The following is a 27,953-nucleotide window of genomic DNA, read 5'->3' on the forward strand; positions in this document are numbered from 1 at the left end:
GTCCTAAAATAAAACTTTAATGACTTTTTGCTATACATTAAAGAAACGCTATAAATAACAAAGTCAATGGAAATTAACCACTTCACTGTCAAAAACTGCATAGGACATGTGTAGCTGAGTTGGATCAAGTCCAGCATTCACTCCCATAAATTGAACCATACTGCCTTCGGTTGTAAATGGATGTTTTGCTTCTAAGGGAATGATGTCTTCCCCATTCTAAGGGAAGGATGTCTTCCCCATCCCCAAGGATGATTCCCCGGAATCAGAATGAAGTTCTGATTCCGGTGACAAGAATAAGACCATTATGCTCTCTGCTCTAGGAGGGACTACAGCTGTAATATTAGCTACTTCATTAATACTTTTTACCAGACTGGTCACATCACACTCTAAGAAATACTTTTTAAACAATTATCCAGATAGTTAGAAGTTGCCTTAGTTTTCACATGGGAGAATGTGTTCCACTGTAGCGCCATCATTAGAAACACAAGGCACACCGCATGTATCTACCTATGATTGTCCTAAGCAATGGGCTACTCATGCGGTCTATAGTGTTTGTGGAAAGCCCAGGGACTCTCTATGATCAAAGACATCTCCCAAACAGTTTGGTGCTACGAACAACTCTGGAAATGAATAGCAACTGTTATTAATATATTTCCTTTTGAAAGAATTCTCTGAATGTGGATACACACTGTCTGAAATCGTATCATTTGATCAGATAACATGATGCTCATGACAAGCCCATGCATACGGCTTCATTTTAAGGTTCCAGCTTGCACCTTCAACCTTGTTTCATATGCATCATAGTGACAAGAAGAGGCCCAAATATAGTGTTACCAGCAAAACACATTACTACAATTCAAGCTGCCAATCTAAGCATACTTTACCATTGATGGTTGTTCAGCAGTTTTCACAAGATACAGAAGACATGCCAAATTTCAGAACATGCTTTCTATTCAGATAGGTGATTATAAATGGGAGACTGGTGTTCATTTTGGCAGTCTTCAGTCATGCTGTGCACAAGATGACAATAAAGCCTGTACCTAGAATAGATCTCTTTGGGTATTCCTTCTCACAGAAGAGCCCTTTCAGCCCATGCTAACCATTTCACTTGTCTGGGTTCCCCCATTGTACCACTGCTGCCCCTACTAACTCTGTGGACCCCACAAGAGATATTGGTGAAAACTATCCAACCTTGGTCTTTTACGTCCAAAGCAAACAAGTTTTAGCAGCCAAAATTCCCACTTGGGGGAATGACATATAATGCAAATAAAGGAGAATGATTATTTTGTGGGTAACAGAAAAAGAAAACTCAAAAACCTCCAAAGTGAAAGTACCATCATTTGAACTCATTTGTTTTATCTACACAGCCAAGAGGAAGAGACTGTGGAGAGGAGTATCAAGCTAAATACAGAAAAATCTATGTCTTCGTCTTGAAGTTTGAGATTGCTTCCTGCTACACTGATCACCTTCCCAGACTGTGTCATCCCTACACCGTGCGAATCTAAAAAAGCAGCTAAAACCCTTTCAGAGCCTGAAATGGAAACCAGAGTCACTTTAGAATTAATTCAAATTAATTTCTGCTTGACTGACTGCATGGTTTCAATTCTTATGTCTATAACGTTATAGTTTCATTATAGTTTCTGCTTATTTTGAGAGACAAGGGAAGTATCAAATATAAGTTGGGAGCATTATTAAAGAAAATAAAGCTCTTAGTATAGAGAGAAAAAAAAAATTGCATAGCATTTTATACCTAAACTGTTACAAAGAAGACACATCACAGTTTTATTTAGTTAAAAATTATAATAATAAAGAGAAAGAAAGCAAAAAGTTTGTGATGTTTCCTTCATGGATTCCTAGGATAATGGTCAGAGGAAAAGATACTAAACAGCACAAAATGCAGTGCCTACATTTGACTAAAGAAGTGTTTTTGCAAGGATGCATTTTAGATAATGTATGTGGATCCATAGCCCTTCTACATCTATGGGAAGAAAAGGAGTAACTTATACATGCTTTCTGAACATGGACATTGCTTCAGAAATATTTAGAACCAAGCACAAAATGAGCATTCCTCTCGTCTTGTAACTTCTGCTCTATGCCTGACTCTACCAACATTAGGGGAGCCAGGCTTCGTATTCTAGCATGTTCATTTTTCATTTGTTGTCCTGTTATAAGATTGATCATCCCTCCACAATTCCCAAAGAAGAGGAACATCCAAGATTGAAAAAGAATAAATGAAATTTCAAAACTGGAACTGGATCAAAGTCAGTCCAAGGTGGAAAACCAGGTATTGCTTTCAAATGAAAACACAAAAACATTTCAGCCAGCACTGATGGGTCCTTATAGAAGCAGAAGCAGTGAAAATTAGTATGCACTTAAAAATATATAAAAAGCATATGGATATTCTGTGTAACCCAAGATTGGCATTCTTAATTTCCTTTGAAATACTGAGAAGGGGGTGGGGGAGACAGATGAAGTATTAACTACTAAGTATGGGGGTGGGACTCTGGTAGCGTAGTGGTGACGAATCGGGCTGCGAACCGCAAGGTCAGCAGTTTGAAACTACCAGCTGCTCCGCGGGAGAAAGAAGAGGCTTTCTGCTCCCGTAAAGATTTACAGCCTCGGAAACCCTGTTCAGGGTCGCTATGGGTCGGGACCGACTCGATGGCACTTAACACAACAACAACATGGGGGTGGGGAGTGCTGGTTGACTGGAAGACAACAATTTCCTGGGGGACGGGATGTATTAATTCAAGCTATTTCAACATGATTCCAAAAAAAAAAAAAAAATCAGTGGATCTAGTCTAACAGAATCATTTCGTTGTTCTTGTTGAAATGATATGAATAATTTCTAAATAACAAGTTGTTTTAGTACATCCCAAACACTGATCACTTAAGTCTAAATATCATGTTGACATAGCCTTGGTGAATCTACTCAAATAATTCTCATTATCAAAAATAATTCCATTCAATATAATTCTTCCCATTATTTTATTAGCCTCTTCTAAAAAAAGTATTCTAGAATATATCTCTGTTGAATTTGATTCAACCTGACATATGATTTGAATAATAACACTTTCAACGGGAATTTTCTTGCTAGAATATTCTACCTGTCCCTGAAGACAATTGAAGTCAGTCTCAGGTTTCTAACTCTGTTATCATATCGGGCCAAGGAAGCATGAGGAGTGATTTTTTTTAAGTTCTCAGTCAGAAAGCCAACTCCCAGGTTTAAAGGTCTTTTAAAATCTCATCTCATATTCTTGGTTCTATCAGATTGTTTCAGCGTCTTTCATGGAACTAGCTTACTCATGATGCTTGCTGTATTTCCAGCACTGGGTCAAATCAGGGTAAAAACCACCTTTCTTACACATTTTGGAATTTATGACTTCTCTTCCAGACCAGGAAGTATAGAAATAGCACGACAATATCTGGGCCATTTCTTGTTGTGTGCATATTACTTATCCTACCCTGATGAGTCCAGTTTAATCGGCCCTTTAATCTGACCACTGGCTTTAGGAAAGGAATTTATTCTGACAGCTTGGACAGCAAAGTGGTTAATATGCATCATATGGACGAATCACTCGTTCTTTTGCCTTGGCGTTGGGTTCTCATTGTACAACCCTGTACAGTACTTCAGCAACTGTTTTTTTTTTTTTTAAGATTTAAAAAGCAAAGAGTTACAAAACTGTTTGTAATTAACTTGAAATAGAAAAGATAGCACTTTTTTTTTGAAATCCCATTATATAGTACACCGTATAAATTACAGAGTATTCAAATGCACAAACGCATCTGTGTAACATTTATCAAATGTAATTTTGTGTGTCTTTCTGTGCACACACGTGTGTATTCTCAAGAGGTTTCCTGTCCGCCTTGTTGACGCTGAACCTCTGGCTGTCACGTGTGGCAGTGTTCCAGGTCGGGCACACTGCTATTGCAGTAACGCATGTTGTTCGGGATATGGCAGTCTGTGTAATTAATGCCCCCGTTTGGGGTGTAAATGGGCTGCAGTCTGAAATCTCCTTTAAGGAGCTGATCGTTATTTAAGGAGACGATCTGAAAACTGGTTTCTGTCATCTCCAGGATGGAATTGTCCTTCTTGGTGCCTGCCTCACAGTAGTCATCTTTCCGCCGGCCCCGGTTGTATTTCCACTTCTGGGAGGTATAGCGCCCCTTTTTGTGCATGTGCCAACAAAAGATGCTGAGCAAGACCACGAGCACAAATATCACGGCACCCCCAATCAAGCCTGCTAGCAGAAAGGGGGAGCCCATGGTGTGGGAAGTTGTCTGTTCGTGGCTGGAAGCAGTATTGCTGCCATTGTTCAAATAGGAGGCATGGGTGGTCACCTCAGAACAAATGGTATCTTCTACAACTCGGTAGTTAAAAGCATCCAGCGGCACTAAACAGATCCGATAGGTGGACTTGGGCTCTAAATTCACCAGGCTGAGATGCTGCTTCTCACCACTGACTATGCGTTCCTGAACAATACCTCCTACTAAACTGTGGCCCATTTTCACCCAAGTCAGTTTGTACGCCATCACAGTAAAGAGAGAAAGCCAGCTGACTTGAATGGAAGTGTCATTCACAAAATGGATAGAGAGTTGGATACGTTCAGAAATCGCTGGCGTCACTCTCTCTCTGCCATCCCAGTCGGGTATGGTGGGAAGTTTTGATGTGGTAGGTGTCAGAGGCATATCACTTCTGCTAGGTGTTGGAACAGAGAGCGTGGGAAGCTCACTGGTTGGAGACACTGTACTTGGGGCTGGGGTGAAGAGAGGCAGGCCAGGAAGAGTGGTGGGACATGACAAAAGATTCATATTCAACTCCCTGACAGCCATCCCCCGGACTTGCTCAGGACCTTGGCACATAAAGCCCCGCACGTTGAGAGATGAAGGGATGTATTTCAGCCATTCTGTGACCCATTTAATACTGCAGTCACAAAACCAGGGATTATTCCGAGCAGTGAGCTGCTTCAGGTTAGAGAGGTTATCAAAGACCCCCTGAGTCAACATTCGCAGTTGGTTGTTGGATATATCCAGCCGTTCCAGCTTGCGCAGATTTGAGAAGGCTGTCAACGGGATGTGGTTTATCTGGTTGTCCTGCAAATAAAGCCTGATCAGATGCGTACCTGGGAGATCAGGAGGGGGGTGAGAGAGTGAATTGCGTACGATCGAAAACTCCTTGAGTTTGGTGAGATGGCTGAAGGTGCCTTCGGCAATGCCCTTGTTGGTCAGGAGATTTCCATCCACAATTAGGCGCTCCAAGCTCGTGAGGTTCTGAAAGGCCATGTCTGATATGACAGCAATTCGATTTTCATCCACTCTCAACTCTTGCAAGTCCACAGGAAGTCCAACCGGCACACTGCTCAGATGATTCTTGGATAAAAACAGCAACTTGAGGCTAATGGCCTCCCGGAAGGCTCCATCTTCCACCCCCACTGTGGATATAGAGTTGTCATCCAGGTGTAGCTCTTCTAGCTTCAAGAGCTGGGCTAGTGCAGCCCGTGAAATGGTCTGAATGTTGTTTTCCTGCAGATGGAGAACTCGGACATTCTTGGGAAGATTCATGGGAAATTCATCCAGTTGGTTACCATAAAGGTAGACGGTATGCACCGACTGTATGTTGTACAGTTCTGCAGGAAATCCAGCATTATTAATTTGGTTGTTGTGGAGGTAGAGTACGGTTACGCCCTCCGGGATCCCAAGAGGCACTGAGGTCAAACTTCGTTCATTACAGTAGACAAAGTTCCTGTCACAGCGGCACACACTAGGGCAAGCCAGATTTCTTGACACCTGTGAGTACAGTCCCAGGGAAATGAGAAGCCAAGATTTCAGGAAAAAAGCCCCATGGCTGGGCCACTTTGTGGTCTGTAGGCCCATTTCTGAAGTAAAGAAATAAAATACAATGTGGCGAGGAAAATTTAGAAAAGAAATAAGAAAAAAAAGTCAAACAGCAAACCCCAAACCCCAAACAAATGAACCTGCTTCTGTTTTAAGTCCACAGCTCCAGCTGGAAGAAATGTCCTGAAGGTGCGTTGTCAAGTAATCTTCCTGCTGTCTGCTGTCTCTGATCTTATCAGCCTGTGTTGTCCTCTTTGCTGTTGTCCTCCATGTGCAAACAAATTGCAATCAAGAGAATTTTCCACACAGGCAACAGATGCCAAGCTATCAGTGGTCAAGAGGAGCCCTAGTGGGCAGGCAGAACTCCCTTCTTGTGTTGTAGGTCGGGTCAGTGTTGATCAGCCTAGGAACTTCCTGGTTAAGCTTGGTCTGCAATCTGTTGTGAGAAAGAAGAGAGGAAAGAGTCAGCGAAGGCTAGTCATGGATGAAGTGCCCACATAACTGTAATGTTTTCAGAAATTGTGAATAATTTTGACTAAATGGGGTTGGTGGTAAATGATACTTTAAATTGCACATCATTTATTGGTATTCAAGAGATGAATGATTCAACTATCTTCAAAAGAAAACTATACTTTTACCTCGAAGTATCAATAATCACATTGTCAGTATCTGTTCTTAAAAATCAACTTGCAGACCCAACGTCCACTGATTCCAATAGTGATTGTTGCTGTTGTTTTTAAGTGCCATCGAGTCGGTTCTGACTCATAGCATAGCAATTCTGTTTAGGGTTTCTGAGGCTTTACATTTTTGTGGGAGCAGAAAGCCTCATCTTTCACCCACGGAACAGCTGGTGGGTTCGAACTGTGCACCTTGTGGTTTTCAGTCCAGTGCTTATTGTATGGGGCCACCATGCTCCCTTCTGTGGAGTCGGTTTCGACTCATAGCAACCCTACATAGGGCTTCTGAGGCTGTATTTTATTTCTTTCACACAAACAGAAAGCCTCATCTTTCTCCTAAAGAGCAACTGATAGATTCAAACTGCTAACCTTGCAGTTACCAGGCCAGCTGATAATCCACTGCACTACCAAGACGCTCCCAGTAGCGATGATCACTTATAAATCCTGTTGGTCACTGTCAGGTTTCAAGATGGTGATAGTAACTGAACAATTAATACATAAATTTTAAGGAAAAAAAATGTGCAAAGCTTAATAGTTATAAATAAAGAAATACAACACGATGATCCATAATGTAATTTACAGATGCAACCTTTTGATCTGGCATTGGTCAGAGGTCATATTCATGTCATGCATGTACAAATGCCCTGTAAAAGCACTCATCTTTCCCATAACCTCCTTGTTTTCCTCCCCAATAGCTTACATGCAAGTTACCAAGTAGAATGCCCAACTCTAGCCTATGACATATTTCTACTTATCCCCTCTTTCCGGAATTCTAGGTACCATTGTGGTACTTCCTGTAACAGTTGCCAACCTCATGATTGTTGCTGAATCAATTATTATTCAAAAACACCACCTTCCTTTATCTGAGTGTTTTCCTGCTTTTATGGAAGAACTTTTGACAGAAGACACAGTTGGGGAAATGAAGGCAATCTAGAGATGGTAATCATGTCTCTTGTTCCATCTGTTTTTATATATGAGAAGTAAAGAAGCTAATTGAAAGGTGTGATTTGAAATAAGCTGGCATGACAGAACATGGCAAGCTGTGAGTCTCTTAATTCTCACCAATACACAGAAATTGAAACAATTTATGTCTAAAGACACAGAGGAACTATTTGAAATCTTTCCTGTAGCTATCTTTAGAAACATAATTAAAAAAAAAAATGCTGTAAAAGATATTTAGGGGTCAAGGACATTAAAAACTTGTTTTACAATGCAAAACACTGTAAACCATTTAAACATGCCAGTGACAAACAGAAATGTTAGAATTCATTTTTATTGTTTAGAAACCTTTAGGAAACAAACAAAAAAAATAAGTCTTTTAGGCACAAAACAGATGGTGTGATTCTTTCTTAAAAATTAAAATATTATGTAACTCTTTAAAAAAAAAAAAAACAACCTTACAAATATATGTTTTGCCACTTAACAGGACTTATCCCTTCTGGAAGACATTTTCCTGAATCCTGAGAGAATAGTTTGCAATGCAGAGGTGGTGCAGGGAAGGCAGTAAAATGCCATTGGCTTAATATGATCCTTAGCTCAGTTTTCAAGCTTTCTCAATGAGCCCTCTTCCAGCTAACCAAGTGCAGTTCTCACCCAGCAGTCACAGTCTGACCTGAAAATTTGTTAGCAAAGCATTCTGAAGCACTGCCCTAGAGCACGGTGACTTCCAATTTCACCATTCAGCTGCTTTCCTTCATTAAATTCAAAATAAATGCAAGAAATGTCACATGACTCCTTAAAAAGCGTTGTGATCCGGAGTTCATCTTAAATGGTATCTTGTAGATGAATGACATCTTACAGGTCAGCCAGTACAATGATTATATATGGCTTCACTGGACCCTAGAAAAGGTTTGTCTGAATAATAAGCACGAGCCCTGGTGTGGCGCTGTGGGCTAATGCGCCAGACTGCAAAGCCGTTTCAACTGCAAGGTCGGCGGTTCAAGCTCACCAGCTGCTCCTCAGAAACCCTACACAGGGTCGCTATGGATCGGAATAGACTCGACGGCACTTCACAACAACAACAACATCTCATGTCGCGCTGTAGGATAATGCACTGGACCACAAGGTTGTCAGTTCAAACCCACCAGCTGCTCCTCAGAAACCCTATACAGGGTCTCTATGAGTCTGACTGGAATAGATGGTGCTTAACAACAACAAAAACGGCTGCATCTAGTTGGAGCTTAAGAGTCACTTGTAATTAGAGGATCCTAAAGCACCGTTTTAAAAGCAGTATTTACTTAAGGAAGGTCCTTCAGTGGCATGAACAATTTGCACTTGACGAATCGGGCAGATAACCTTAAGGTCGGCAATTCGACACTGCCAGCCATTCCACTGGAAAAAAAGATGAGGCTTTCTGCTCCCATAAAGATTTATAACTTCGGAAATGCTATGCAGGATCACTGTGAGTCGGAACCGACTCCGTGATACTTAACAACAACAACAATCTGAATGCTGGCAGTTTGAACTCACCAAGAGCTGCTGCAAAAGACAGGGCTGGTGATCTGCTTCCATTAAGATTAAAAGCCAACAAAATTCTAGAGAGCACAGTTAGTTCTACACTGTAACACATGGGGCACCACAAACGGGAGTCAGCTACGTGGCAATGGTCTCGTTTTTGTGTGTGTGTGTTTTTTAAGGACAAAACACTGGTACTGTTAGTGTTTGTTCTTTAGAAGGGAGACTAAAAGAATAGTAATTAATACATTTTTGAGTATTCTACAGGAATTTATGAAGTGTGATGCTAGCAGGGGGCAGTAAGCAGAATTCCCTGATGGGAAGAAACAGCTACTCAGGATCTCCCAAATGTCTATGTTGAAAAGAACGTTGTTGTGATTGTCATTGTTCTTAAGTGCTGTCGAGTTGGTTCCAATTCATAGCAACCGTGTGTAGAGTTTCCGAGGAACAGCTGGTGAGTCTGAACTGCCGACCTTGCTGTTCAAACCAACCTTGCAGTCCAGTGCTTATCCTACCAGTGCTTCCTAACTGCTTCCAGCCAAGCAGCCAAGTGTTTTAACCACCACCCTACGAGGACTTCTTTTTAGGGCATACAAAACAATAAACCTATACTTGAAGACGACAGAATGCTCTTAGGAAGTTCATTAGACAGTCCCAGTTGTGTCATTAACAGCTATTACAGTACTCAGGAGTGGACCATGATTATGCTTCGGATTTGTAAATTTTCCACTTGTCTCATCTGGGTCCTCTACCAGTAGAGAAACTGATTCATCAGCCATCCCTCACTCTTTTACAGGCATGTTTTACTCACAAACAGCTCTTTTATAATTATGTAAGGTAATGCAGTCTTGAAGAAAGCTCTAATAAGATTACATACAGTGAACTGTCACTGTTTATCCACCTTTAATAGGGGGAAAGTCCCATCTAGATCACCATGTATCGATCGACTATGACAAGTTTAATTTTGAATGAAAACAAACTTTCCGAGCTTTCTTTGTATTCTTGGGAATTCCATAGAACTAACAGTATACCTTTTTTTTTCCATTTAGGTGGACCAGATTTTCCTCTCCATTTTCAGCAGTCCCTACTGAATACCAAGACAGGAAGCACGGTATGTTGGCAGAAAGCCTAAGCCTTGACACTTAGTCACTGCTGGATCATGGAAGAATTACTTCACCTTTCTAAGTCGTAGTCTCATACTCTGAAAAATGGTGGTGATGGCCGTGTGGCATCGAGGTGGCTCCTACTCATAGAGACCTGGAGAGCATTTCTGAGACCATAAACCTTTATGGGAGCACAAAGCCTTATCTTTCTCCCACAGAGAAACAGGTAATTTTGAACTAATGATCTTTCAGTGAGCAATTTAATTACCAGGACTTCTTGAAAAATTAAGATAATAAAGATTAAATACGGTGATACAAAGGCCTTCAAAAAATTCACAAAAAATGTAATTCAAAGGTAATGTAATTTTGCCATGAGTTTTTCAAAGTCCACTCATATGTGTGAAAAACTTATGGTGTCTGACAGAGAAAATAATAAAAAATAAACTATTACTATTTGTTATTGTTATTATTAATGATCTCCAGAGAGGTGAGTTCCAATCTATTGTTGTTGTTGTTAAGTGCCGTCGAGTCGGTTCCGACCCATAGCGACCCTGTACAGGGTTTCCGAGGGTGTAAATCCTTATGGGAGTAGAAAGCCTCATCTTTCTCCCGCGGAGCGGCTGGTAGTTTCGAACCGCTGACCTTAAGGTTCGCAGCCCGATTCGTAACCACTACGCTACCAGAGCTCCTTCTATAGACCAAAATAAAATCATATTTGAATAACCAGTTATTATACATTGCCAAACCTACCAGTTGCTCTTTGGAAACCCTATACAGGGTCGCGATGGGTTGGAACCGACTTGATGGCACTTAACAACAATAATAGGAACCATGGTGGCACTGCAGGATAAGCACTGGACTGCTAACCACAGTTGGCAGTTCAAATCCACCAAAAGTTCTGAGGGAGAAAGATGAGACTTTCTGCTCCTGTAAAAATTTAGTCTTCGAAAGCCTATATATGAGTTTATACTACAGTATACTATACCAGGTCACTATGAGCTCTGGTGTGGTGCTGTAGAATATGTATCGGATTGGTAATTGCAAGGTTGCCAGTTCAAACCTATCAGCCGCCCTCAGAAACCCTAGATAGTATCGCTGTGAGTCTGAACCAACTCAACAGTACACAAAAATAAAAACAGGAGTTAGAACTGCCTCAAAAGCAGTGGGCTTGATTTGTTTTATTGCCATCTATACGTAAGTGGTAGGAGCTGTGATAGTGTAGTGGTTACGAGTTGGGCTGCTAATCTCAAGGTCAGCAGTTCAAAACTAACAGGGGTTCTGCAGGAGAAAGATACACCTTTCTGCTCCCATAAAGAGTTATAGCCTCAGAAACCCGATGCAGGATCGCTATGAGTCGGAACCGACTCCACAGCACACCACCACCACCTGCACCACTACCATATGTGAATGGGGAGTCTTGGTGTGGCAATGCGGGTTATTTTGTTGGTTTGCAAGGCTGGTTTGAACTGCAAGTTTGGTGGTTCAACCTTTCCAGCTGCTCCTCAGAAATCCTAGTCACAGTTGCTATGAGTTGGAACCAATTTGATGGCACTTAACATCATATATGAGTGAGCTTTAAAAATTTTGTGGAAAAATGAAATTAAAAGTTAATGCAATTTTTTTCATGAACTTTTTGAAACCCCTTCATAGTATACTAAGATTTCTTACTCTTGACACTACTGATATTTTGAACCAGATAATTCTTCATTTGGCGGGGGGTTAGGGGGCATCCAAAAATGTCTGCAGACATTACCACGTATCTCTGGGTAGCAAAATTTCCCTTCAGTTGTGAACAAATGACCATTCCACAAGTACTTAGACGTATGCTGTTATTGCTCTAACTATCTAATTGATGATAAGTCTCTAATACATATAACCTAAAGTAATACATCTAAAGTAAGCATTCTTGTCATGGAGACTGAATCAGCATGAAAATGCATTTTTATTTTCCCCCTCTATCCATTTAGTCAACCAACATCTATCGGTCATTAGAATTAGGACAAAGGAGTCCTGATAGCTTAGTGCATTATGAATTGGGCTGCTAATGACAAGGTCAGCCGTTTGAATCTACCTACTCCATAGGAGAAAGATACGGCTTTCTGCTTCCATAGATTTCCAACATAGGGTTGCTATGAGTCAGAACTGATTCCACAGCACAAAGCCACCACTCTTATGAGAATAAGGACAGGAGTGTCTAGGTGGCACAACCAGTTAAGCACTCAGCTATATAATGAATGTTTGATAGTTCAAACCTACCCAGAAAAAAATGTCTGGCTCTCTGCTTCCAAGTCACAGCCATTGAGAATCCCACAGGACAAGTTCCACTCTGTAACACATAGGGTCACAACTGACAAGTAGTTTGTTTGGGGCCTCATGAAGCTTAAAGCTTAGTGATGAAAAAAAGTAAGCTAAGAATGACAGTACTTTGTAATGAGTTCTACCTAACCTTGAGAACTATCAAGAGTGCTGTGGAAAATTAACCTAGCCATGGGGTCTAGGAAGGGTAAAGGAAGTCTACAGAGTACATAAAGGATAAGAAGGGGACAACCAGTGAAGAGTTCAGAGAAGTTCTGCATGAATAAGGAAGAGGAAGAAAATGAAACCAGAGCTGTATTTTGTATCAAGAAGAGTGAGCCAGCCGACCAGAGAAGGAATAAAATGATTCTCTGCTCTTTCCTCCAACAGGGATCCCTGTCTTCCTCTCTTGGTGGATTGTCATGATTCCAGAAGATAATAAACAAATCTGTGTTTCAAAATCACTTGCCATTTTTCATTGCTAAGTCTCTAAATGTCAGGGTACAAAGACTCCACTTTGTAAGATGAATTTCAAATAATAAGAGCAAGCTTTGTCCTCCTGTCCTCCTGTTTGTTTGAAGGCTACACTGAATGTGTTCCTCCTACAGGAAGCTAAAGATTAGGAAGAACAGTTTAAGGGAAGGTGTAAGCAAGGTAAAAACAGAAAACTTCATTCAAAGTAGAAAACAGTTTCAAAAGCGTGAGAATAAATCAACATGCAACAAATGCTCTTTGGAGACTGGGAGGACCTAGTCTTGCCAGTCTTAAAACTCATAAAGATTACAGTAACAGCAGTAGTTACTCCAGACTCCTTTACTTTAATTTAACTCTTTTCATAGGAACGGAGACGCAATGCACATAAATCATGAAAATGCTTTCTGTAACGTGTTTCTCTTCCAGTACTGCCTAAGAACTTTTTTTTTTTTTTTTGTAATTAATTCCAGGAGCCTAGATTCCAGGAGTGCTTAATAAACTAAGACTATAAAAATCATAGTACAGAAAATAGGAATTGTCAATAAACACTGCCTATTGCATAATATAATGACACGAGGACAAACCTAATAAAATAGTAATGGTTTCAGCAATGGCTGAATTGTGATAAGGCAGCACAATGCATGAAGAGATGGCTAAAATGAGAAGGTGACCTTGAAGAAGGCTTCTGCTAGTAGTGGCCCATAGTCCCATCAAACTTGCAGCTTCTGGAGTTAGACGATTTGTACTTAAAATCAGACACACGCAGGTGCAGAATCCATAGATGGAAATGCATTACAAATGTCTTTGTTACAATCTGGAAACACTAAAGCAATTTATAGATCTTGTGCACATTTCCACATTCCTGAAGATAGGTTATAAATACTGTTCCTTCAACAATAGAGAGAGCTCTATAGTTATCTGGCCAAGATGTAGGGATTAGGAAAGGAATTTTGAGAAAAATATAATAGTAGCCACCTTCTAACTGAAGCCATTTTTCCAACTCATTCACTGAACCTGGAACAAGCCCCTTAGAGTTTCTCTCGTTAGGAGGCTATTTTTCTTCGTTAAGACAAAGAGAGGGAAAGAAGGGAAGGAAAGAAAGGAAACACTTTATTTAACTAGTTGACAATTTCCTGGCTCCAGTCGGTCAGTCTAGAATTGAAACATTAAAATTGGACCCAAAAAAAGCTATCCTCCTGGCAAGCACAAAACCCTCTAACACATTTGAAGACTTCTTCTCATATGGTTTCCAATGCAGTTGGTTCAGATAATCAGGATAAACTAAGGACAAGCAACCGGTGTTACTTAACTCAATTGCAGACTTTGAGAATATATTCACTCTACCAGACACTGCTCTCCATCCACCTACTGAGAGTCCCCACTACCCTGCCCTGGGTCCCATTAAAGGTTGAGCATTGGCTGTGACCTCAAGACTGGGCCTCACCAACCAACCAACTAGCTTATGTCAAGTGGAATCTGACTCATAGCAACCCCGTGTATTACGGAGTAAACTGCTTGATGAAATTTTCTTGGTTTTGACTTTCTGAAGAAGGACCCTGTTGTTGGACGCCGGATGCCACCTAGTTGGTACCAACTCACAGTGACCCTATGCACAACAGAAAGAAACTGCCTGGTCCTACGCCAACCTCACAATCGTTGTTGTATTTGTGCCCATGGCTGCTTCTACGGTGCCAATCCATGTCATTGGGGGGGTTTCCTCTTTTTCTCTGACCCTCCACTTTACCAAACATATACCCTTTCTCCAGGGACTGGTCCCTCCTGACAATATGCCTGAAGCATGAGAGATGACGTCTTGCCATCTGGCTTCCAGGAGTATTCTGGCTGTATTTCTTCCAACACAGATAGGTTTGCTCTTTTGGCAGTCCATGGTACTTTCAGTATTCTCCTCTAACACCATAGCTCAAATCATCAATTTTTCTACAGGCTTCCTTATTCACTGTCCAACTTTTGCTTGCATTTGAAAACACCAAGGCTTGGGTCAGGTGCACTTTAGTTGTCAAAATGACATATTTTCTCCTTAACTTCAGCAGATTAGTCTAAAGTAATAGGTGGTTTGATTTCTTGACTGCTGCTTCCATGAGTATTGATGGTTGCCCCTAGGTGGTGAAAATGGTCTGACTCAACTACTAACCTGAACTTGGAAGTTTGAACCTATCTAGTAGCAGCACAGAAGAAAGGCATGGAGATCTGACTTCATAAAGGTACCAGCCAGGAAAGTCCGATGGAGCAGTTCTACTCTAACATATGGCATTGCCAGTTGTTAGAATTGATTAGACGGCAATGAATTTCATGGTTATTATATATTTTTTAATTAACCTTCTTGAAGTAGACTGTCAGCCTTTTCTTTCATGACACCTCTGAGTCATTGGCATTTACTAAGGGGAGAGAGAGACAGATTGCATCCCTTGACAGTGTTAGAGAGGGTGACACCAAAATAAACCCATGCTTCATGGGGATCACCAAGACAGTGGTGTCACTAGAACTGATGCCACCTGTCACATGGCTCAGTGACTCATCATTTTACCCACCCCACACCTCCCATTACCTGCCAGTCAGGGTAGACATGGGTCACAGTGCCTGCCAATGGGCAGAGAGGAGGGTCTTGCCTTTGGCCAATGGGAGATGAGAGGAGATGTAGGAAACAGTGGGTACAGTTTAGGGAGAGATTGGTAGGGGTCCGGCAATTCCTCCCACTGGGGGGTTTGCCAGATAGCTTTGCCTATCTGATGGGGTCTGCATGTTCCACAATGAGTAATATCAATCCTAGTGATGCCAGAGTTCTGGGTGGGTTCAAAAGACCCAGTGCTTACCCTTTTGCACCATCCAGGAACTCTTTAGGCTTCTTAATACCAGAGGAGTCCTAGTATGCCACTGTAGGATAAGCACTGGACTATTAACCACAAGGTTGAGCAATTCAAACCCACCAGAAGTTCCTTGGAAACCCTACCCAGGGTGTCTATGAATTGGATCCAACTTGGTGGCACTTAACAACAACAATTCCAAAGAAGAACAGAACTAGTGTGGTAGAACTTGAGGGAAAAGATACTTGAATTGGGAGAGTTCCCATAAGATTAATGGAAAGGAAAACACACAAAAAAGATGGTCCATAAATGATGGGCTTTTTATACCTTTTATTGATAATTTTTCATTCCATACCAAAGGAGGTAGAGTTCATTCATACATTCATTTATTTGTTCAAACATATCCTGAGCACCTTATGCTTCGGGTATAGAAAAGTACCAAGTTCTTATCTTTGGAAGGGATTCTTTCTATCATCTTGTCATATGCGTCACAAACCCTGTGGCTCATCAAAATAATGAGAAGGGTATGAAAAAGGAGATTTTCTAAGTATCACTCCCCACAATTCTGGTTTGACACATATGTAAAGGAGGCTCAGTGATGTACATTTTATAAGTTCTCCTTAGATGGCTCTGCTGATCACCCTTTTAGGGAACACTTCCAGCTACTTAGCCACGCAATTGCAAGAATTACCTTAAGGGCTTCTAGAATCTTCTGGATCAAACCAACATGTAAATGGTGACTTGATGTATAGGGCATGTCCCCTATGAGTGAAGGCCCATGTCTGATCCAATGCCACAATTGCATAAAGCGATTTGCAATTCCAAAAGCATTTTAATGTGTTCATATCATTTCATCCCAGAGGAACCCATGGGGTTATTTCTATCAACTCCAAATGAACTTCACAGAAATTAAGTAATTTGCCCAAAGCTGTATAGCTAGTGTGGTGCTGTGGGTTTATGTGCCAGACTGCAAAGCCGTTTGAACTGCAAGGTTGGCGGTTCAAGCTCACCAGCTGCTCCTTGGAAACCCTAAGCAGGGTCACTATGGGTCAGAACCGACTTGACAGCACTTCACAACAACGACAACAACATCATACAGTTAGTAGTGGGCAGAAGTAGTATTTATCCATGAGCCGTCCAATTGCATATTTTCCATATGAAAAATAATAGCTTCTAGGTGCTATAGGTAGGAGCTCTGGTAGCGTAGTGGTTAAGAATCGGGCTGCGAACCTTAAGGCCAACAGTTCGAAACTACCTGCGGCTCCGCGGGAGAAAGATGAGGCATTCTGCTCCTGTACAGATTTACAGCCTTGGAAACCCTGTTCAGGGTCGCTATGGGTCGGAACCGACTTGACGGCACTTACCAACAACAACAAGGCGCTATAGGTAAGCTGGGTTGCTAATCACAAGTTAGGCTGTTCAAATCCATCAGTCACTCCTGGGAAACCCTATCTAGTGTGGGTATGAATCGGACCTGATTCAATGGTACTTAACGGCAACAAATATGATTTTAGTGATATAAATGATTCTTCCTGACAGGCCCTTCCCAGAAAATAAAAGAACAATGGTAAAGCTTCTCCCACTGTTTCCATTCACAACACTAGCAATAGTCTTGCATTTGAATTGGTTAAACATTGCCAAATTGGACCAATGTATAGGTAGAGGATAAAAACACCACTTAGCCATGCAATCGCAGGAATTATCTTCAGGGCTTCTAGAATCTTCTGCATCAAACCACTTACCTTAGTGATATCTAGTGCTGCTAGAACAGAAAACTCACCAATTTATCAAATTTATTTTCTCATAGTTAAGCAGGCCAGAAGTCTGAATTCAAGGCACTCTCTCTAGAGAAAGGAAGCTTCTCTCTGTGGACTTTTGGGGAAAGTCTTTGTCTCTTTTCAATCTATTTCCTGGTTCCTTGGAGATCTTATGTGGCATGGCATCTGTCTTCCCCAATCTGTGCTGGCTCCCTTGCTTGCTCCATTGGCTCTTTTTACATCTCAAATGACATTGACTTAAGATACTAGCTACACTAACACGGCCTCTTTAATATAACAAAGAAAACCCATTTTCAAAATGTGGTTAAAATCATAAGTAGAAAAACCCATTGCAGTTGAATGGCTTCCGACTCATTGCAAGGCTGCTATAGGGTTCTCAAGGTTGTAATCTTTATGGAAACCGAGTGCCACATCTTTCTCCCATAGAGTGTTTGCGGGTTCAAACTACCTTTCCATTAGCGGTTCAACTCTTCACCACAGGCATGTTACTGTTGTTAGTTGTCATTTAGTCAGATCCTACTGGTGGTGAATTTGAAGAGCCAACCTTGCAGTTCAAAGGACCCTGTGGTTCAGTGCCGATCCTACACAGAGGTTAGGATTTACAACACATATTTTGGGGGAACACAATTCAATCCATAACACCAGTGACCCTAGTTCTCCTTCCTGCAGGAAATGGCTCTCTGCAGGAAAACCAAGTGGCCTACCATCTGATATAAAGAATAGAGGCACCAAGGTCTGCGGGTCTGCAGAGAACCTCCTGGCCAGAGGCAGTGTTAATGACACATTCTCATAACAAGACGTGTATGTCTTCTTGTATGCTTAATATCACTAGAATCCCAAGGTTGATACCACCATTCTCTACAGTTTTGGAATGTCTATTATGCAGAGTCATCATTGGAGGAGAGGAGTTGAGGGATGAAATTAATCAACTACTGGCCAACATGTTGCCATTCATGTTTGCCAATTGCTTAAGATGGGATATTGTAAGTTCCAACTGAAAAAAAAAAAAAAGCAATGTAGAAAGTGTAACTATTAAACCACCAAACGGAGATTTTGGGGGAAATATTTGGATCTGCCCTTCTCTACATGGGATTGTGTTTGAGCGATCTCATAAAAGCAATTGAACTCAACATGTCAGAAATGCTTTTTCCATTGGCAGCTCTATGCTGCACATGCACCTTACTTTCATGTTGTCTCCCATCCTGCCAGGAACCCAGTGCAGTCTGCTAGTATCGATCCAGTGTGGGTGAGGAAGAAGGGGCAAGTCATCCTCTCTTCTCCTCCTTCCCTTTCTTTCTTTTATGGTAGGCAAGCTATGCTGGGCTAGAACATATATTTGAGCTTAATATTTATACAACCGTCAGATTCAAGAGAAGAAATAAGCAAATGTATATATTCAGATTAAAAGCTTTGTCAGCAAAATGGTAAAGCACTTGGTTGTTCACTAAAAGGTTGGTGGTTCAAATCCACCCAGTGTCTCTGCAGAAGTAGAGCTATAGTGACCTGATTATATACATATTACAGCCTAGAAAACCCTGTGGGGCAGCTCTACCATGTCACATGGGGTCACTATGAGTTGAAAATTGATTTGATGGCATCCAACAACACACCGATGTTATTTGTACCTTGGCTGCTATACATTTCCAACTTGAGTTTGGTGGTGGTGGATATGTGCCGTGGAGTCAGCTCTGACTCATAACAAGCCTACACAGGGTTTCTGAGGCTGTAAATCTTCATGGGAGCAGAAAGCCCCATCTTTCTACTGTAGAACAGCAGATAGTTTTGAATTGCTGAATTTGAGATTAGCAGCCCGACTATGCTACCAGAGCTCCTTAACTTGAGTTTCAATTCAGCTCAATATTTAAGCACCTGCCAGATCAGCAACTTTTCTACTTCATGCTCATTTCTTGCACTTTGAAATGAATGCTATAAAATCTTAAATTTGTAGTGTGTGGGGTTTACTTTCAAGTCGTCTTATTGGGAATTCTTGATTAACAAAATACTGGCAGCTTAACCTTAAACTGCTTGTTACATAATGTTCTGGTTTAAAATAAACAAGAACATGTCATGATGATCATGCTTGCCATTTATGCCAATTGGAACCATGTGCCATTAAGAAACAAAATGGTGATGTTGCATGTAGTTCACTCTTACTTGGTTTCATCTGTGATATTATACTTGTGGGAGCAGACTCAGATGCCATGGTCTCTATTTAAAATAGTATTTATTGTTCAGTTAGAATTCTGAGACTTCACATTTATGGTTAATAAATATGTAACACATGACAGTCTTCATTTCACTAAATGCATGCATGCTATGCGTTAAAAGAGCTATGAGATAAAAGTCATGGGTATGAAATAAAAGTAATTATTTACAAATGAAAATAAAACAAGTATGGACTTACTCAAGATCCAATAGCTAGCACATCAGAGCAATTCAGTTTCCAGAACAAAATAAAACTGTTCTTTTGATTCTATCACACTTCCTTCCCTTACTGGTTTAGGGTTTCCAGTTGATCATTTCAAAAATTCTGCCAATACCCAAATGCCCTTGGTCCTCTGTTTTTTTACTGCATCAATCAAGAAAAAGCTCCCACCCAAACACAAGCCGAATCTCCTCTGCCCCCCCCCCCCCCTTTGTGTTTTGGATCATCACTAGAGAAAGTCACCTAATAGGGAAGATTAGGTCTACCAAAAGAAATAAGTCAGCAAACTGATGTGAGACCTCAGTCCCATCTAGCAACCACATTACAGTTCTCTGAAAAGCTCACTTTCTCACTCTCCTAAAAAATAATGTCAGCTTTCATCATTTCTCAGGCCACCAGCCTTCTCCTCTTACTCTGAGTAGGCACCATGCCTTTTCACTAACACTAAACGAGAAGATATCACAAAGAATCACCTGTATCTTCCAGCTGCTTAACTTATAACTGCAACTGCATCCGAACCGACTCTCTAACTTACTCCTCCCTCTGGTAAAAGACCATTCGCATCATCTCTTCCTTGGAGCCCTTGCTCTAGGTCTTTCCAGACCTGAAACTCCCCTCCGCTTCTCTGTCTATGCAACTTCTCCTTATCTGCTTTTAAACATTCTGAAGTTTTCATTTAGGAAAAAACCCAGCAAAGCAACCTCCTCCCCGCAGCTATTGTCACATTTGTATCCTTTCCTTTCAGCCTGATTTCTATCTACATTTCTCACTTCCCACCCATCTCACTCAATCACTCTCCACACTGGTTGCTGCCTCCACTTCCACCCAGGCAACAATTGCTGATGTCAAAAATCAGTCCAAGTTGTTGAGTCCAAGTACTTCTGTCTGCCTTCCTCGTACCTGATCTCATAGTGCATTTCAACTCAATGTATGTGACCTTCTTCAAATATCTCTTTCCTTGGTTATTACGTCTGTCTTTCATAGTCTATTGGGTTGTATTTTTTTATCTTTTCTCCAAAAATTACTCCTGCTACCTCTCATCAGCTTGTTTTGCAGGTTCCTTCTCCTCAACCAAGCCATTTAGTGTGGGTTCAGCAAACGTGCGTCCAAGCCTTCTGCTTTGCCTTCTGTAATTCTCTCCATAGATTACGGCATGCACACCCTGAGCGTTATATACAATGAATCATAGTCTTAACTAACCATCCTAGATCTTCCTCTGAGGAGCTCCTAACCAGAGCATCCAAACACACACACAGGGTTAATCCCTTTGGTTTTCAAGAACACTTCCAATTTAACATTTACTGTTTCAGATATTTTTAAGAATATTTCATACATTGACTCATTTAATTCTCACAATAAAGCAATACATTTTCTTCTGTCATTTTCCCCAAGGGATAGAAGAAATGGAAGCTCCAAGTTAATTAACTTCCTCAAGTTCAATCAGCTGGTAAGTAATAGAACTGGAATTTAAACCCAGGCCGTGGGCTGACGGCTTGCTCTTAATCCACGTCTTGCCTTTCCATAAATTGCCTGAAAGGAAGGGATGCTATATCTAGTTTCGACTACCATTGTTTCCCCAGTGTAGCGCAGCAGAAGGCAGATATTCGAGAAGTGTTTATAGAATAAATGAATGAATTGAAGAATGACTTTCAGCTGACCACTTCTTTAAAGAGGCAGTTCTGTGAAAACTCTTTGACATCTTCAATCTGAGATTACATAAGGAATGACTGGAACACTATTTCAATACAGCTTTTTCAACAAATATGTCAAGGGTTTCAAGCTACACTAAACGTATCCTGAGAGATAGATGGATAGGCAGATGGATGAATAGTCTCTAAACATAAAGAAAGGAGGTGACTTTGGTAAATGGTTTAGAACAAAACAACCAGGATGTAACGGCGATTCAACAGCTGAATGCTAACCTTCCATGCGGGAAACTTGGGTTCGATTCCTGGCCAATGAACATCATGCATAATCATTACCCATATGACAGTAGAGGCTTGCATGCTAAAAAGCTTTCAGCAGCGCTTCCAGACTAAAGCAGACTAGGAAGAAGAGCCTGGCAATTGGCTTCCCAAAGTCAGCCAGTGAAATCCCTACAGATTACAACAGTCTGATCCACAACCTGGACGGTGCAGGATCAGGCAATGCGTCAGTCCATTGTGCATTGGGGTTGATGTGAGTCAGAACTGGAAATTAACAATAACAACAAAAACAGCATACTTGTCTTACAAATTAATATAAATTTATACATGCTTATTAACCTCTAGTACTTCTTGTTGTTAAGTGCCATCGAGTTTGTTCTGACTCATAGCGACCCTGTATAGGGTTTCCGAGGACCCACTGTTGAGTTTGAACCTCCTACCTTATGGTTCAAACCGACCTTGTGGTCCAGTGCTTATGCTACGGTGCCATACCATGGAGGTTAGTTAATCTGGCCCATTCTTACAAACTCAATTTAGTAAGAACAGTCAAGCTATTGAACGCTTCAGTTCTACAATGGTTAGAACCTGAAATCAGTTTCTGTAGTCAACCAAGGAACTGTGTTTCTGAACATGTAGTATCAATAGCTCGTGCATATTTACATAAATTCAGTGTGGCATCTCAGCTGAACTTTAATTGCATAGCACATTACCATTCGACAGTCAGTTGCCAATATAAAGTAGGACAGTATTTTTGAGAGGTATTTAAAAAAAAAGCTTATGAAAAAAATCAGCAGAATCCCAAAACATAAACATGGCCTAGTTTCTCTCCAAAATATTGCATCATCACATATATAATATACATAATGAAACAGAAAATCGTGTGTTTCCTTCATAGGACGAATACTGACTTTAATCCGCAATACTGATTAGGCATATGAAATGAGTTTACTGAGTGCATATTTCCAGGTGAGTTATCTGGTTTCAAGTCTAAAAAAAATATGAAAAATTCATTGCTTAAACCTATTTCAGTATCATAGGGATGGTTATGAATGTAAACAGTGTAACATTTTTTCACTGAATAAATATGTTTCTAAGATGCGTCTTTTCATCTTCAGAGCACCCGTGTTGTTGAAGTATCAGACTGTATTCAGGAGACAATTTCTGGATTTGGGGGGATAAGAGGGAACAAGAAACAGAAGAAACTATGCGTATTCCCTATCTTTGACCTTCTCCTTCTCTCAAGGATGTTTTTGCCCCAGAAGATGACCAGTTATGTGTTAAGATAAAATCCAGGCATTTCTAAAATTGAAAATCAAACTCAAGAGGGACTGCATTCTTATCATGCTGCACAAGACACAGAAGGAAAATTTCCAAGGAACGAATTCAAAATACACCATGGATTTAAAATGCTACCTTTCAAAACATCTGCACTGTGGCTCTTCCCATTTGAATGAATTTGGAGATATGTTCCCCAAACACAGAAGAAGTTCAACCTATGAGCAGACCTCTTTATAGGCTTATACCCAGACAGAGAAATACTTTCACGTAGGCAAAATGCAGATCTCAAACTTAAGCCCAATGCAAAAAGCTTCTGTGCTGCCCATCAATTTCAAGCATTTCATTTCTGTTTTTTTAAAAAAAGGAAAGAAAGAACCGCTTCAAAAAGCAAGAGAACATAACTTTTTAAAAAAACAAAAGGAAAGCAAAGTACAATTTGACTGTGTACCTGCCAACCACGTTCATGTACACTTGTAACTGCCACTAGAGGGAGGCAACAAGGTGGATCCCAGGAGGTAATACAAATACGCCTGCACACACACACACACACACACACACACACACACACACACACACACTTCACATACACTCTTTTATGCACATACTCACAGATGCACACACGAGCCTCATAAGAAGCAAGCCATTTTAATTGAATTTTCATCTTTGTCTCAACCACTCTATGGCTGTCCAGAAGAAAAGTTTCAACAAAAGAGAATCTTCACTGGGAAAAATAAGTAAATAAAATAAAAATGAAATCATAAGAGAATAATGTGACATTTGAGATGCTAAAGCAGATATGATTGGAAATACTGTGGACAATGAGAGGTCCACTTTACCTGACTTTAGATGGCATATTCTTCTGACACCACTGAAATGAGACCTTGGTTGTTGGAGGTATTGGGATTGGTCTAACACGCTTTATCATAGAAGTACTGCACTTCAATGACAGGAATGTTCTCTGAGACAAAATAAGTATGAAGCAGGTCAAGGAAAAAGACGTGAGTGGGCAACAACTTATGTGAAGTGATTACACAATGGACCTTCATTTCCTAAAACAAAACAAAACAAAAAAACTTCCCTTGCTGGTTCCCTGATGCTTAAAATGTTATCATTATCAATCAGTTTCTTTGCAACAGAATGCTACCCTCTCTAGAAACACAAGTATTCTGGCAGAGATTTTGAATCAAGTATCAAGGGAAGTGTATCAGAACTTTTGCTAAAGCCAATGATTTCTCATTCATTCAGTCAACAATTGTTGAGGGACCTTACCGAGAGTGAGGCCGCCCTTGTGATGTAAAGGTGGACAAGACAGACAAACTGCATTCAATTAGGAAAAATAAGAGTTTAGAAAGCAAGATAGTAAAAATTCAAATAATAATTACAAACTTGAGGTTTAAAATGGTAAGAATTCTATTTTGGACATGTCATCAGTATCTGGAGAAGGCCATAATGCTTGATAAAATAGACAGTGAGGGGGGAAAATAAAGATGACCCTCAATGAAAAGACTGCTATACACTGAATGCAACAACGGCTTCAAACATACCAATGGCTGAGAGTTTGGTACAGAACCAGGAAGCATTTCATTCTGCTATACGCAAGGTCCCTGTAAGTCAATGGCCACTAACAGCAACAGTAGAGAATAATGAGGAACATGAGTCTTGAGTTTAGAAACATTGGTCATGGGCGCATCTTGGAGAAGAGGATATTTCATCAGACTCCCAAAAAATCAAGGGGAGGAGGGAGACGGAAAAGTACAGGAGGGACAAGAATGTGACCTGTTCCAGGCACTGAGAGGCCAGCACAGCTAGGGACATTTGTTAAGAAATGAGAAGAGAGCGTGTCTGAAGCAGAAATGGAAAACATTTCTAATGGGCTCAGCCTTGCCATATCAGAAGGCTTTGGTGAGCCATTGGGATTTTCATCTAGGACAATGGAAAGGTACAAATTAGAGGAGATGGAGTTAAATGGATTGGAGTGTGGAAGGTCATGTGAGAGAAAGTAGACATCAAAAGAGATCGCCAGGGTCTGTAAAGCAAAGAGCTGAAAGACCTTCTTGGGGAGGGGAGGGAATGATGAAATAAGAACAGGAAACATTATGAAGAAAAGTACATCAGTAGGAGAGGCAAGCTCTAAACTTGTTTTTGCAAAGTCTGTCTTTCAAATGCTGTTTCAGAGAGCCTCCCAAATACCCTCATGCATTTTTTGAACTGCCTCAAATTCTCTTTGGAAACAGATTAAGTATAAATAATACATAAATAAAATCCAGCTTTGACTAAAGCAGGGGCTTTGATGATAGAGCGAGGTGCCCAGGCTGGGTAAAGACAACCATGTAATTAATTAGAAGGGGTCTCTCCCCTTCCATCATGAGCACTGAAGCTTGCCACCCTACTTAGCATAATGCCCCTTCTGCTGGGAGAGGAGCAGACCACCCGCTGTTTCCTAGCAAGGAAAATGGTCTCAACCTATAAATTATTCTATGTGGCCAGGAAAAGCAGTGGCTTTTTTTCCCCTTCTTCTTCTTCTTTTTTTTTTCTGAAGCTATGTGTGTAGCCTGGCAAACAACCAGAGATAATTTGAAAAAGAGGCTTTTAGTGACCTCAGTGACAGAAAAGTTGCTAGAACAGTCCAAGTTTGACACGCTTCTTGGGATCTGCTTGGGCCGCATTATTCAAAAGGGACTGATCTGTGATGGCCTCACAAGATAAGTGCTTAGGGGCAGGGAGCTTGTTGCTGTCCCAGATTCCTCCTGCAGGAGGCATGGGCCCCAATTAAGGGGGTAAGGAGACCACTCATTATTCTCTGCTTTTCCAGGAAATCTGCTCACAAGAGGTTAGTCTATCTCTTGGGGGACTTGGAGGGTTAGGGTGGGGGTACAGAAATACTGAACTTTAGGATCAGGGCTTAATTAAGTGAGTTCCCAGGTAAAATCTCCATCTACGTTAATTATCTTTGAATTGGCTAAGTACCTAATTTGCTGTTTTCTCAGAAAATTCCCTTCCCCTGATTCATGCTACAGGGAATACACAGTACGGGAATTGTCTCAGCTAGAAAGAGTTCCTTACTAAGCTGAAAGTGACCATAGTACCAGCCATAATCTACAAAGTGTCACAGAGCCAAAGGGAGATGACTGTTGGAAATATATAGCCACCTTCTCATAAGTGCCAAGCCAGTTCTGGTTCACAGCAACCTGTGTAAGGTTTCCAAGGAGTGGCTACAGGGATTGAACTGCCAGTCTTGCGGTTGGTGGTCCAACGATTGGATATAATTTTCTTGGTACCACAATTCATGGCATTTATGACCTTCTGCCTGAATGTATTCATTTATCCTTCCTCCTGGTCTTCTTGTCTCTTAATTAATCTGCAGACTTACTCAAACACTGGGCTACTAACCACAAGGCACTAGTCAAAAGATTCCAAAGTCTGACATTTCCCAAAGGCACAGTTTTCCTCTGGCACCCAGGCAGTAGCCAAGAGTTGGATTTGCCTTGAAGGCACCTAGCTTGACTTTGTTGTAGCCTCATTTCACTCAGGACCATGCCGAGCATGCTGGGTCATGTGTGTGCAAAGCCCCTTGGGATGCAGGATGGAATTCAGGTGGGAAGAGAAGACATTTGGGACCAGGACATTCTGGAAGGCATATTGGTCACAGTAGGAGAAATTAACACATTTTTCACAAAAATTTGTGAAATTGATGAATAATTTTTGAAACTTTCGATCTTTCCTTATACCTTTTCCCAAGATACTTTAAACGTCCAGATCTAGTGGTGAGTGGTGAGGGACCCTACCTTCAGAAAGAAGAGTTGTACCTAGTTACTGGATAAATAGAAACACTGTTGGGGTGTTTCATCTCCTAAGAAGTCCGGGTGTGGTGCTGTAGGGTAAGCACTTGACCCCAAGGTCAGCTGGAAATGCAAGGTTGGCAGTTCAATCTCACAAGCTGCTTCTCGGAAATCCTATACAGGGTCGCTATGAGTCGGAACCGACTTGAAGGCACTTAACAACAACAAGGTATCTTAGCCATAGTGGCCTATTGGTTATGCATTGGTCTGCTAACCAAAAAGTTAGCAGTTCAAATATACCAGCCACTTTTCGAGAGAAAGATGAGGCTTTCTGTTCCTGTAAAGATTTACAGTCTTGGAAACTTTATACCAGGTTGCTATGAGTCAGAACTGACTTCGTGGCACACTACCACCACCAATCTTGGAGTTATGGTGTGGCGTTTTACGATAAGCACCGGACTGCTACCCACAAGGCTGGTGGTTCAAAACCACCAGCTGCTCCTTGGAAATCCCATAGTATATCAGGAGAACTGACTCTAAGGCACTTCCCAACAATAAGGTATTTTATCTCCTAAGATACTATAGCTCCTTAGCATACTTTTGAAGAAATATAAAAATGTCAAGAAACTTATTAATGGCAAGAAGTGACTGGCTTACAAGCTTTCAAGAGGGAACCTAGATCCAGAGGGCCTGGAGGAAGGTAGAATCTTCAGTGAGTAGTATTCAATCTGTCTAGGCGGGGCTGATGCAATGAAATGCAGACAGGTCTCTTGTGATACAACAGTGACTAATTGTTATCAGGACTGATTGTGAGGGTTGGAAATGTAAAGGTAGACATTTTATAGTAAGGAGGGGAGTGATTAACTTTTCAGTCTAGGAGCGGAGGTCCCTAGGACCATCAAGGGAAAAGAGCAGAGAGCAGGACCCTACCCAGAGAAGCAGTGATGCCTGAAATGGAGGCAGAGATGATGACGTGGAGCGATGGAGCAGCTGGAGACTTTAGATCCAGAGAGGGAGAGCGACTGTGTGCTGAAGACCTGGGGAGGGGGGCAGGATTGCAGGGTATACCCTATGGTTGGTTGATGATGCATGGAGGGTATTGTAACCA

General features: G+C 41.1%; 1 protein-coding gene across 2 annotated transcripts in view; it reads right to left on the reverse strand.

The window, feature by feature from the left end:
- Positions 1-2,703: 2,703 nt before the first annotated feature.
- Positions 2,704-27,953, reverse strand: part of FLRT2 (fibronectin leucine rich transmembrane protein 2) — a 133,693-nt gene continuing 108,443 nt past the window's right edge. The window contains exon 2 of one of the 2 annotated variants that reach the window (XM_006864747.1): positions 2,704-6,271. In XM_006864747.1, coding sequence (XP_006864809.1) covers positions 3,892-5,874 — 1,983 coding nt within the window. In that variant the 5' untranslated portion in view covers positions 5,875-6,271 and the 3' untranslated portion in view covers positions 2,704-3,891. The remainder of the gene's footprint in view (positions 6,272-27,953) is intronic. The other variant, XM_006864748.1, reaches the window with a different exon arrangement.

This window comes from Chrysochloris asiatica, unplaced genomic scaffold (assembly GCF_000296735.1).
Source record: "Chrysochloris asiatica unplaced genomic scaffold, ChrAsi1.0 scaffold00070, whole genome shotgun sequence".
Taxonomy (NCBI): Eukaryota; Metazoa; Chordata; class Mammalia; order Afrosoricida; family Chrysochloridae; genus Chrysochloris; species Chrysochloris asiatica.